The sequence below is a fragment of the Dermacentor andersoni genome, chromosome 6 (genome assembly GCF_023375885.2).
Source record: "Dermacentor andersoni chromosome 6, qqDerAnde1_hic_scaffold, whole genome shotgun sequence".
In the NCBI taxonomy this organism is placed as follows: Eukaryota; Metazoa; Arthropoda; class Arachnida; order Ixodida; family Ixodidae; genus Dermacentor; species Dermacentor andersoni.
In genome coordinates this window covers 64,458,580-64,472,053 of record NC_092819.1, presented here as the reverse complement: position 1 = coordinate 64,472,053, position 13,474 = coordinate 64,458,580, and the positions used below count along the sequence as shown (strand labels likewise).

General features: G+C 44.9%; 1 protein-coding gene across 1 annotated transcript in view; it reads left to right on the top strand.

The window, feature by feature from the left end:
• LOC126522739 (uncharacterized) overlaps positions 1-7,121 on the top strand; it is a 193,648-nt gene extending 186,527 nt beyond the window's left edge. The window contains exon 6 of the mRNA XM_050171526.3: positions 2,537-7,121. Within this exon, the coding sequence (XP_050027483.1) occupies positions 2,537-2,674 (138 nt within the window). The 3' untranslated portion in view covers positions 2,675-7,121. The remainder of the gene's footprint in view (positions 1-2,536) is intronic.
• Positions 7,122-13,474: the final 6,353 nt, after the last annotated feature.

The following is a 13,474-nucleotide window of genomic DNA, read 5'->3' as shown; positions in this document are numbered from 1 at the left end:
GGAGGACGCTTCAGTTTCGCCTTTAAGAATGTAACGCGATAGAATTCAATGATCCCTGACTGCTTCTCACGCTTCTCGGCAACTGGAGCGTATGTAACTGCAATGTTTGGCGGGAAAAGCTGGCCACGAACACTATGCATGGAGACGAGCTTTCTAGTAGGAACACGGCCTCATGCGGAGGCGAGCGCCAGCTGGAGGTATTACAAGGAACCGGACGCGCCGGTCCGTGGCCCCCAAGACACCCGCGCGCCGGCGCGCGAAAATGGCGGACGCCGAGGCTGGTCTATGAATGGTAGAAACGCTGGAAAAGGGGTTTATTTGAGTTTTCGCGTAACGGTGTTATGTTTTCTCGTATAGTCAAATTACAATCCGATAGCTATCATGTCTGTAGGATGTGTGTAAGTCATAGTTTACGATTTTACACGTATTTTAGCTTGAGAAAGTCAATTAGTTCAGTAAATTTCTTGCGTTATTTGGAGGGCCTGGGTAGTTCCATAATCGTTTTGCGGAAGCGACGTCCGACGCCGACACCAGATTTTCTGCGACACGGGCTCCTTAACGCTGTCGCGGTAAAAAAGTAATTAAGGAAGTTCGACAGAGACACTTAAGACTACTTACCCGTGGGAATGCGAATGCATTGTACCGTGTGCAGACCTCGGAACGTCATGAACGCGCTCACGAACTATACTCCGTCCCATACATAGCAGTCAACGCTGTGGCAGCTAGAGGGACTTCTTGCAGTGGCTGCGATCGCACTTGGATATAGTTCGATGTTTTATGCGAAGCATATTACTAGAGCTCAACCCAGCTCCTCAGGCGCGGCGGTGTCGCCTTCAATACCACGTGACACCGTGACGTCACGACAGAGAAGAAACGGGGCTCCAACTCGCGCCGTCGCTCGCGGCGTTATATAAGCAGCTGCGCTTGTTTCTAGGTGGCTTTGGCTCAACTCTTGCAAGATGGGCTGGGTGGGAATCGAACCAGGGTCTCCGGAGTGTGAGACGGAGACGCTATCACTGAGTCACGAGTACGATGCTTCAAAGCGGTGCAAAAGCGCCTCTAGTGAATGCGGTGTTGCCTTAGAAACGAGCTTCGTTGCCGCGCCGAACGCTGCGTTGCTCGACGCTCACCGCGTCCAATGCGGGGCGCGTAGTCGCTGCGCCGTAGCCCATTGTCTTACACCCCTTGGCGGGTCGACGGGAACGCTGTCGCGTTCCACTCTTGAAGGCGAAGCAGAGTAACGCATGAGTTGTTTCTTCGTCTAGCCGAACCAAATATAGCCAAGCAACAGCAGTTCACCAGGCTAAACAGTGGTTCAACAACTAAAATAAAGGCTAGTATGCTTCGCATCCTGGGCTTAACCTTAGCTAAGCCACAGCCATTTTTTTTTTACCGCAGTTGTACGCAGCTGTGTTATATAGGCTCAGTATTAAATAAGTTTTAGCCCTTAGAAACAAACACACTGTGGTATACGTGTCTTGTTTTAGATCATTTTTATTTTTGTTGTTCTTTCGGGTTTTTTTTAATTCGCAAACCGTCGCGAGGAGCCTCATGTGCATGCTCGCGCGAGCGAACGCTGTTGGCGCGCAGTGAAGCCTGGACGGAACGCGTGGAGTGATAACTTGTCTTGACTGAACTTCTTGCGTAGCTTCCACAGCGTTGACTACTACGTTTGGAACGGAGTATAGGAACACCTTTAGTCAGCCAGAACCTCGGAGCCGCCGTGGTGTCCTTCTACTGCACAGTGTGTGGAGATGTCTGTATGGCTGTCCGAAATGCAAACGAAATGCCAGAGTCGCGCGTCAATATTTCAAAGAAAGCATTCACACTGGTTGCCTCGTTCGGAATTGCTTTTACATATGAAATTTATTTGAAATCACGTTCTCCAATACAGGAGAAGGTTTTAGCGTTGACTAATCTTATGTATTTTTGTTCTGTGATGCTTGTAACTGGCAATAAGAAAAAAAAACGAAAGAAAAAACGCCGTGGCGCCGGCTAAGCGTGCTGGTCTCTCACCCTTGAGGCCAGGGTTCGATTCCCACCCAGACCGAAATTTATTAAGTTTTCTTTTCAAAGGCGTTAGTTACTCCGCTTTGTTCACAGGAACCTCCCTGAGAACTGTGATATCAATCCAAGCATATTTTGGCGCATTTTTACTCTGAAGCAGCAGAAGCTTTATGTGGGCGAGTTGGTTTTGCATACTTCAAGAAAAGAGCGCTACGAAGACGCGGACTTCGTAGCGTTCTTTTCTTCAAGTATTTTTACTGTATGCGCCGTCGGCCTTCTTTCTTTTTTTTTTTTTGAGACCATCATTCGGTCGCGCCGAAGAATGCGACGCCGGATTTTCGCGTAGAGGGGCGTATAATGCGTTCGCATTAAACAAACGCAGAGACAGGGAAACTTTGCCGTTGCATCACACTCGGTACGTCTATAAGGATCGCTTGCTTACTGAACTTGACGCCACTTGCAGTTCAAGCATCGACGGTGTCACGCATAAAACATTGCACTCGTGTTTCTTTTTTTTTTTTCTATTCAGGTGTGGCACATGTGCACAGGAGTTCCTAACCTGGGAGCGAGACACAGCTTCCTCTGTCCCAACGGCACCATCTTCAACGAGCGGAGGGGTGTCTGCGATTGGTGGTACAACGTCGAATGCAGTGAATTCACCCTCTGAGCTCAGCCAGTTCTCCTCCAAGCGTCTACGGATCCGCTCGCCCGGGCCGGACGCATACATCGGCGTGTGTTTCTCTTATGCACGCCTCGTGTTCGTAACAGCGCGATCTGCTCGGGACACTGCGCACGACGATACGCCGATGTCTGACAATGCGAGCGCGTTAAAGGCTTCATCACGTTACCTCATCATGGCCTCGTTCCGTTTCAAATTCAAAACAAAACTTAGTCGCCCGTTATCCGGTCAGCTATGATTAAGGCAGCATCGAGACAGGCACAGAAGGCAACTTGCTGTTCGAAGGCTCGTATGGTTAGGTTTGTGGCTGACCAGCTGGCGGACGCTGAGTGTGCTGCAGTGTGTCCTAACTTGAGAGTCTCGTTTTGCTTAAGCTCTTGCCGGGGCTGGAGGTTTTCAGCCAGTATTGATCGTCGCAACACACAAATCGCGATGTTCTATGGCAAAAGTCATCTGTCAAACAGTTTCACGCTGAAAACCTGCCTAGTTTCTGGTCGGAAAGGTGCTCGAACGGTAGAGCGGCAATACGCACCAACGAATAGCACATACGTAAAGTAGCAGCCGCATACAGCGTATTCCCAACGTGTTTTCGACGTCGCGAGGCCCGGTATCAACGCGTCCATTTCAAGCTTCGCGATAACTGCGCTATAATTTCGGCCGAATGGTTTCCTACGTCGTTGTCGGTTAAAGTGGACACCAGATGTGACGCGTGACTATAAAATGGCGCGTGTATCACGTGCCGTGAAATCACTTCGCCTACGCGGGGCGACGTGAGGCCAAAACTTCACTGAAAAAAAAAAAAAACACGTTCCATGAGGTTGCCGCTTAAATCGGAGGCAATGTTATCTGCTCTTACCACTGCTAGTGCCTATAGCCTTCGTTAAGCCATGAACACACATAAACGAAGTGGCCAGGCTATTGGCTTCGCGGTTTCTATGCAACATATGTACAAAAGGCTATCTAGCAGCGACTATTAGTGATCGTTAATACTGACAACTTTATGAACAGATGAAAAAGAGAAGTGAGCGCGACATCTAAGTTAAGCGATCGTGTCTAGTTTTCCCGAGGCGCTTATGTAGCACAACTGTCACGAGCACTGTCATCGAAGGAATGAATCGGCTACAACTTGATGATCAGCGGAGCCTCATCACCCCTGACCTCAAGGCGGTAGCCGATTTAGAGATTGTTGGAGCGAGTACCTGCAACCACATTGTGGCCTGTTCTCACGTTGTGTTATGTTGTGAGCGTCTTCTTCTGCCAAGTAGCTCTCGTGATCGTGCGTAATGTTAAGCCAGCTATCCGGCAATGTATCGCCAATGTCCTCGTTCTGAGAATACGTTCAGCGCATGTGGTAGCCAAGTCTGCACCAACACCACAAAGTACGCGACATTCGGATAATGGTTAGTCTACTGTTTGGTTACGCTATCTTAGGCACGATTGAAGAGATTTCCTTAGTAGAGCCTACAGACCTGCTTTCATTCAGAGTGAACATTGTCTGCGTCAGAGGCCACGGAGAAAGGCTGTACAAGTCCTGCAGTGCGCCAGCATGGCAAGCCAAACGGCTGCTCTATTCTTGCGTCCAAAGTAAAAATGTTGGGAGTGTACTGCGCGGCTCATGGGGTTCGGTGAAGGGATAGTTCTCCCACCACTGAGTTGTCCGGCCGATTTTCCGCAGTGGTAGTTATACCGAAGTCCGTCTCCTCCTACATTGGAGGCTACTGGTCAAAGATAACTTGGACAAGTTTGCCAAAGTTGCGAACAAGATAATTTCAGCAATGAGCATGACGGCCTCAGATTTGGCCTGCGTGTCGATGAGCAGTTCCCATTCAGCCACCCCAAAACTGTGCTGGAGTGATTTGTGACGACGTATTCCCGATGCTTATCCGATGCTTATCCATGCTTCGCAGCATCTCTGAACTGATCTCCATGTCACCGAACGACAAAAGCAGAAATGTGAGTGTGGTGTAACAGACCTGACGCGCGTTTCGTAGTTTCACGAAAGCTCGTGCTTTCGTGAAACTTTCGAAAGCTCGTGGTCGCCCGAAGTATGCAAGGACGTTAAAAGATAGTTAAGTGCATTTTTTGCGCAAGGAGCATTCGTGATTACACGGCTAGGCGCACAATATAACGAGGGCTTGAATTTTTGTGCCTTTCTTTTGTGTGAACGTGCCACGGAAGCTGCGACATGTCAGTGAGCCAAAGCTCCACTCTCTCTGATGAACGCGTCACGACGTCAGCAGAAGCGTCAACGTCGCGCCGTTAATCGCGCATCGATGTGCGTACTGGTGTTTCGAATACGACATATAGCATCATCTTAAGAACTGGTTCCTCAGAAAAAAAAATAGTTCTGTGCAGTGGACACAGAGATCGACGGAACACGGGAGAGCCAGTATTGTCGTCACGACTGACGTCACAACAGATTGTTAGCGTGGCAACCATACACAGGAACGTTGAACTCAGGATTTACTTCTGCTTGTGTGCCTGTCCTAAGCGTCTGATGTTCTTGAGAATTCCTTCTTCCACCACTTTCAGCAGAGAGAAACTTCAAACGTTCTTATCTGTTCCGCACACGACACGCTCAAGACCCGGGAATTAGCTCTGTGGCTCAGACGTCTGACATGGAAGAACGGGAAGAACGGGACATCTTCGCTCGTACTCCGTTTTGTGGGACGCAGTTTTGCTTGTGCTTGAGATCCTGTCGGGTATGACTGAACAAACGTCTCTGATGAGTTTGCATCGACAACTGTCGTCTATTCGTATCTTTGACTCTTCCCACTCTTCGAAATCTCGGTGTTTTATTTTTTTCTTGTTCTTTCTCTGTAGTGCGTTGATATATTTATTTTTACACTATTGTTAGAATTTTTGCGCGTTGGTGTTGAGCGAAAAGAAGCGTATAAATTATTATTTTTTTTTTACGTGGTGGTAACGCAATTTGAGGATTGCCTATAGCAAGGGCCCATGTTAACACTTAACATGTCTAGATGCACCTTTCTATTAACAACGGGTAAAACCTAAGTCCTCGAGCTATCACTTACTTCCTTACGCCAAGCTCAAACGTTCTTGTCGCTTCACAACTTACGCTTTTTCGACTAACCTAAGAGCTGACACTGTTGCTTCTTATCAATCTTTAATATTTATTGAATGGTCTTTCTTCCATGTGTCGTCTACGTTGTCCCGTGAGCTCTGGGGCACCGTTATTTTTTCTGCACTTCCGCGTGCGCTTACTGTAGGTGTTCTTTGTTCTACCCTTACTCCCTTTTACTTATTTTTTTTTTTTGCCGACATGGATGGCCTATATCGTGGTCATAGGCCTATCGCAGTTCAACTATTCACCTCCAAATGCCCGCTTTGGTTGCTGGGTTTGAGAACCTTATTATGGGTTGTTTGTTTCTCATGCTATTATAGCCACGAATCTCCGCATTCACACACTCACATCGTGCGCAAGGTATTTTAGACATACATTGCTGTCACGGTAACCTTTATTAAAAGCGTGCATTTTCGTGTTTTCGCGTGCCTGGAAGCCATAAATTACTTGCTGCAACTCCTTTAGTCGACGCAATCATTAAACTCGTCAAGAAACAACCGGAATATGAAGGTAAATGCGTCGTGAGTTCGATTTTAGAAGTTACAGCACGAGCGTGCGAAGGATGCCTGCTTTTATATAAAAGTTACCACGACGAAAGGGTATGCCTGCCAAATCATTAATTTATCACAGTATTTGGGACACTCGCTTCGTACATTCCACCAATGCTTTATTTCACAGCGCAAGCACATGATTTCCACGACTACTGCTTTGGGCGACTTAATCTTATGCCTATGCTTTTCACATCAACTTTTTTTCTCTCCCTGGAATATTAGGATCACAGTACACTGTGAAATGACATTGTTTAGAAGTTACCACGCATCTCTAAGCTGCTTATTTCCTTTGCGTTTTCTTTTGCGTTTACGAATCTAGAGATTATCAGGGTCCATCAAAGGTTTCTGGCAACAGTTCATTCCTCTTGCCGATGGAACATTGTGGTCTAGCTTAAAGCAGGCATAACCAATCACTTCATTCCAGGTAATCTTCACCGCAAGCTGTCATCCATCAAGCTTTTAAATTTTTTTTTTGCCTATATGTTTCAATCAGGCAGTTAAAAAAAAAAAAAAAAAAAAACCTTGCACATCTCAGCAGCTAACATGCCTCCTGTCCGCAGTAAATGTTATACGCTGGCACTGTTAAATCCACCTTCGCCGTTTTACAGCGGAGTAATCTTCACACAAAAAACAAGACAAAACAACAACAAGAACAAAAAAAAAAAAAAACATAACAGCTCTTTCGCCTCGTTCACGTAAAACGTCTACTTTCGGTCGTCTATGAGAATCTTTTTTTTTTTTTTTCGCGCACATTGTATATACATTATATTGAACAATAAATGTTGTTTACAAATGTCAACTTTCTTTGTTATTCCTTTGATTTCACGGGTCGGTGCTGCATATATAGGGGCTTACGAGTCCTTAGCGGGGCTCAGAGTGATCTTGCAGTGTCGAAGTAGACTGACTTACGGTGAGTATCACTGGTCAGCTAGGAACAACTATTTAAATCATCAATCCAGTGCTCAGATTATGCAGAACAGTATCTGACCGAAAGAGAAAAAAAAAAGAGGGAATTAAGAACGCTCCGCTGCGGCTGGCAGTTTGACTGCCACTTCCAAACCAGGGCCCATATTCTAAAAAAACAAAACAAAAAAAAAAAAGCTCTTACGTATAGAATTGTACGTAAAAGCAAATTCCAGCCAGTCTTGATGCTCGGCATATCATTAGCGGAAATTACCACCGAATGGCGAAGAGCATTTACGAACGAAAATGTGAACTCTGCTCCAGGTGTCCGCTGTGACAGCTGCTTTGGGGTCGCCAGTGGGGCTTGTGATAAGAAGCCAGTGTCACACGTAGTTCTGGTATCTACCTAAATTACACGTTATTTTTGTTTGCAGCTTAATCAAAAGGATGAAATAAACTGAACGTTCAAGCCCAACCGAAAACGCAGACAAAGCAAGTGGACACACACAAGTGTTTATCAATTTGTTTCGGTCGTGTGTGCTGTTGTGCTTGAATGTTCATCTAAATATTTGACCAATCAGGCCAGAGCTGTACGCTTTAAATGAATGTGACCACTCCATTAAAATGCTTCACTTCCCCTGCAGCTTCATTCACCTTTCCTTTCAATTGCTTTTTGATCAGATAATTCCTTTTGAAGGTGCCCTTGGGAAAATTCCAATGTAAATTTCTATAGGTGCTATGCTAGAATTATAGGTCCAAAAGCAAAACGTACAAGTCCAATAGACACTTTGGCTGGTCCTGTAGCTTCTTCTATAAGGGCAATACAATGTTCTACAAGACAAATGACATGCTTTATGGGTCCCTATTGCAGCAATAAAAAAAGTGATACAAACTTGTATCGGACAAATAAAATGGTTTATAGGTTCCAATAGATGCTATACAAGTAGTGAGTATGATGTAAACTTGCATTGGTAGTATTGCCCGGCGTAAAGCCCACGGAACAGACCCGCCAAACGTCGAGAATGAATGAACAAAAGGTTCCGCTTTAATAAAGGAATTATGCGCTCTAAGCTGTATATTTTTTGCACTGAGGATAGTTTGGTACTGTTTATTTTTTCACTGCGCAATTTCGCAGAGAACGGTGTTGGCCGCCAGCACATCTGCAAGGGCCCTGGTACAGCTGGGGCTCTCTGTAGGCCACGATTCGGTATATGAGTGCCGTCCTATGTGCGGGCTGTTTGGCAAGACAGCAGCAGCAGCCACTGTCAGCAAAGTCCGGGAGGGTTCGCCTAGAAAATTGCGCTTTAAAATGAACAGTTCATGCACCTTTGTAAAACAACCCACTTCCAATCTACGCCAATGCACTCATAAGCTAATCGACAAATGCAGGCTATCAGTGCCTCAGGTGTATTGTTTCACAGGCCAATACCGGCTATCTGTTTTATGAATGCATCAGGTCTGTTTCATAAACCAGTAAACCTATACAGGCTATGAATTTTACCAGTGTATCGGGTCTATTGTTTCGTACTCTAATAAGATGAAGCCAATAAAATTTCAATATTGCAATTTTTCCTAGAGCGGCAATGAAAAGTATACTACCCACACAAGCGTTGCTACCAACCACTGTACTGTTAGTAAAGGCGCTTCCATGTCGTCAAAAAGAACGTACAGTAAACCGTACCAATTTCTGAATTTAAACTTTATAAGTTCCAGTCGAAAGAGTCGGGTTATCTTGCCTGATTATCCAGAGTAGCTTCTTTATATATATTTGTAACTTGTGCACCTTTGTTTACAAGGCAAAAACTGTGAACTAGAGACAACCATGAACTCTGATGGTTTGTTAACAGGGTAGCTTGAAAGTAACGTCCGATTGCTCGAAGCTGGCTTCAACTCCTCTCCGGATTGCGAAGGCATTGTACTTTGCCTCCATCGAGAACCTCCAAGTTCCGTGCCCTCTTTTATTACTTACCAGGACCATCAAGCGGCATTACACATGTAGCATTTTTCCGCAGTAGCAGACACTTCCTGGTTCATCCACCTTAATCCAAGTTCGACCAGAGCCTGCATTATACTCACATCACAAACTTTTTATAGTATGAACATCTCGTACGAGCGTCTGTTTGTGTCAAATAAAAATACGACTTAACAAAAATGGTTCTGTGAAGAAATCATTCCTCCTGCAGCATGTATACACTCATCTATGCCTGTGAGAATATTGTAATGCGGTAAGTTTGTGCACTTTGCAAACGCAGAAAAACGTCGGCTTCATATCTTTGATTGCAGTGTGCTTCTCCAAGGGTCAGCAAAGAACCACAGTAAACTAGTTTAGAGCGGTGAAATGTATTCGTTCAAAACTCTGTTTATATTTATCTAGCGGTCAAGAATATTTCATTACTAACAAATAATATGTAGGCCAACTTTCTCTTGAATTTCTTGCCCATACCCCGGCGCCGGCATGTCGCAGTGACAAGTCATAGATTAAAGAAGTTGCTGGCTCTCCAGTAATCGAGAGTATATGTAAGCATGAAATGGAAACCGGCAAAGCAGATTGGTTGGAGATGTTGCAAGCCACAACCTTAAAATGGGTGTAGTGCATGTTCACAACGGCACACCCCACTACACCACACCGCACCACGCCATACTGCGCACTTGTACATATGGACGCTGTCCAGCTAGAAAAGCATCTGAAGGAGGCGACGCAAAACCCGCGCCGCGGAACTATCGGACCGCTGGCGTTCAAAAGGACACAGGAAACTGTCTCAGCGCCAAAAGAGAACAGTGAAGTGTATGGTGCCCTGTATTTGCCTTTTGAACGACGCCTGTTGAAAATGACAAACAAAAAGCAACAGGCATTTATTACGTAGATTTCGTCAGTTATCAAAAGTCTCATCCATAAGAATAAAAAGAAAAACATTTTTCTTGTGACGGCAAGGGCATAATGCGTCACATTTGGCTGCTTTGGTCACTTTGTGAAGCGCGGATTATACGTATAATATTGATATACGTCCCATTCTTCCCTTAATTTTTTCACACTTCGAAGTATTGATAACTTCTTATTTGAATTTGTTTGAAGATTTCCTGTTTCTATTACATCTTTATTTCTTTTTTGAAATATTAGGCCATGATACTATCAGTAATTAATTTTACTTTTACTTTTTCTTTTAAACGGAACAATTTTGTCTAAATCGTTAAGCCCTTATCTATTATTAGTTCTTGTCACATGTGAATGCTTGTTAGTGCAGGAATCATAACTGCGTGCAGGTTAAGGTAAGCTTCCTCGGAAAGCATGCAATATTCCTTTGCTGACAATTCTGGTTATCATCTAACAAAGTCCAAAAAAAAAATCAATCTCCACCATAAGAGCAAAAAGCGCTCGCGAAAAACTTTGTGGGCAACTTGCAGGCGTCTAGGCAAAACACCCTTCGGAAAACCTTGGCAGTGTGGATCTGAGGACGTGTTCTGCGATGATGACTTTCGTCGATACTATCACCTCGGCCATCAGGCGCAGGCTGATTGGCTCGTTGAGTAAAATTATGTGAGCTGATTGGATGGTCGAGCACTATGCGTCACGCGAAGGCGATAGTATCGCCAAAAGTGATCGTCCGAAAATACGTCCCCTGGTCGTAAACATGCATGCAATATTTAAACGCACAGTAAACATATTTGCAAAGTAAACATGTCATGCAATATTTGGCGCTTCGCAGTGACAGTCGTCCCAGTGAATGATTTTCATGGAGAGACGATCACGCATCACAGGGCATGCTTATTTACATAGCGTCAAAAGAAACGCATTCTTGTACACACCACCATTGCGAACACAATAACAGGCTATTTCAAATGTCTCGAATCAACTTCGGTCTCGAAGATATAGCATGCCTGAAGTGCACAGCACCCAGCAGGCGCGCCAAGCCTGGGAGGAGAGGCAAATAAATCTTCTCTTTATTATAGCCCTTAAATTTCTGCTCGCTGTCATTACAATATTCCTTTATAGTCACTTTCGGAAGCTATAACGTGACGCCCTTTGTACCGGCCCTAGAGCAGCTGTTCATATAGCTACTCGCATCCCAAAAAAAGCAATACTATTGTTTCGCGACTGCATCGACTGCAACGTTCGGTGACGACCTAAATTTGAGAACAAAGCAGGTGCCTCTATAAGGGGGGGGGGGGGGGGGCGGAGGAGTACGAAGAGTGCAAAGACAACTACGTGGAGTGTGTTTCCTGTGTACTGACGGCGTGGCGTCGCCCGACGTCGGCGCATTCATTTCACGCCGTTAGATAAGGACGTTGTTAACATAAGCCAAATGCGTAGCGTGATGCAACCCCTTGATTAACAATGGTCAACCACGTGATTAACAATGGTCAACCACGTGGTTAACCATGGCTGTAACTATTACGATTTCGGCTGGGATCCGGCTCGAAAGTAGGCTGTCCAAGTCAATGCAATGTTAGAATCTCCTAAGAAAGTCGCAGAGGGCTTCTTCCCCTTTATCTTGAATCTCGGCTTTCGAATAACACCATTGTTATACGGACAACATTGATTAATCGAAAGGGGATTTTATTCTGGAATAAATAAATTTCAATGAATGAATGAATGATACCCTACAAACAACTAGGAAGTCAGAGGGGGCGTATCAGACTGTACCTTTGATCAGTCGATATCATTCATTCATTCATTCATTCATTCATTCATTCATTCATTCATTCATTCATTCATTCATTGCACAAAGTACATTTTCACTTAGGTGAGGAAGTCCATAAAGGAAGCCCATAATTGAACGCTGATCTTCGACAGAGAAACAAAATTAGCAGCGGTAAGCATAGAAAGATACAGCTAAGATAACATTATAACTAGATCCAATAGGAAACAGGGGAAAAAAATTGTTAGGAGGAGCTTTACCTCCGGCCCTTCTCAAGGGCATTCTAAACGCAGAAATGTTCTAATTATAACTGCTGAACGAACTTGAATGATGTTATTTGTATTTAAAACGACAAATTATCTTGCGGCATCTATAGCATCACGTAAAAGCGGCATATTAATAGCAATTCCTCTAAAAGCGATAGCTGGTAAGTATAGAAGGTACGCGAGGAGCTCCGACGGAGATATTGCTCAGGAGTCGGCATTTCGGGTGGGAGAGCAATGAATTAAGGCACGGACGTGCGATGGGAGTGTTGCAACTATATATGACTGAAAACAGCATGCGCTCCAATGGACGAAAGGACTCATTTGTATCTACACACAGCTGTATATGAACTATAGTGCGGAACCATTCTTCCGGCGTGACACTCGTACCCTCATCTCCCCGCGTGCCTGGTCCCTGCCCCACAATCTCTGTCGGGTCGAGGAAGTCTCTCTCCGAGGTCTTCGGGCCGGGGCAGCCCTTACACCAGCCATCACTTGTGCTTGGTATCAACCATATGAAGACATTGTCCAGAGCCCGATTTGCTATGCTGCTGCGTCTGCAGCGCGGATGTTCGTACTTTGGACGTTCCCTGGGACAAAGACAATTCGCGAAAGTGTTCTTAAAGGTGGGGAAGGGAAGAGTGATCGAGCTGAAGACTATGAAAGATTAATTGTGGGCAACAAGTTTTAGTCGCAGTATCTTTATGAAACGGGCCTGCATGATTATATTGAGCTCCATTATGACGTTATGCCACGTGGCAACCCAAGTAAAAAAAAATGATTCTCCCCGTAGACATGCACATTATCGAGTCTATACACACCGCAGAGAATTTGCCGATTATTCATTTAATTAATTATTTAATTTATTTAATATCATAGTTTACTGATCTTCCGATTAAGGCTCTTTTCCCACGGCGAGTATATGCGCTGCCATGTGTAATTCATTTCGAGGAAGTAATGATAAAATAAGCTCATCGTGATGCGCTTTTCGCCCTCGCTCTTTCAGTCAAAGGAATTTTTCAACCTCGATAAGGTTGAGTCAGCCAGGATTATTGCCCGAAAAATAAAAAGCAATATACGGAAGAGCAACACAATCCCGATCGTTGATATCTTGAAAATTCTTTCGTCAGGCCTATAGCTGACATTACTCAGAGTAACGTTTGCAGCAGCGGACCATAACTAAATGTGGCACCCTAGGTGTCATGGTAAAGCATGTCTAACATGAACCTGGTGATGTGGTTGAGTGTATAAAGTCCCTGTAAGTTTTCACAGCATCCGTGATGTACACCTCCATACACCATCCTTGTTTTAAGTAAACAGGGTGTCGGTTGCCTTCAAAATATGAAAAT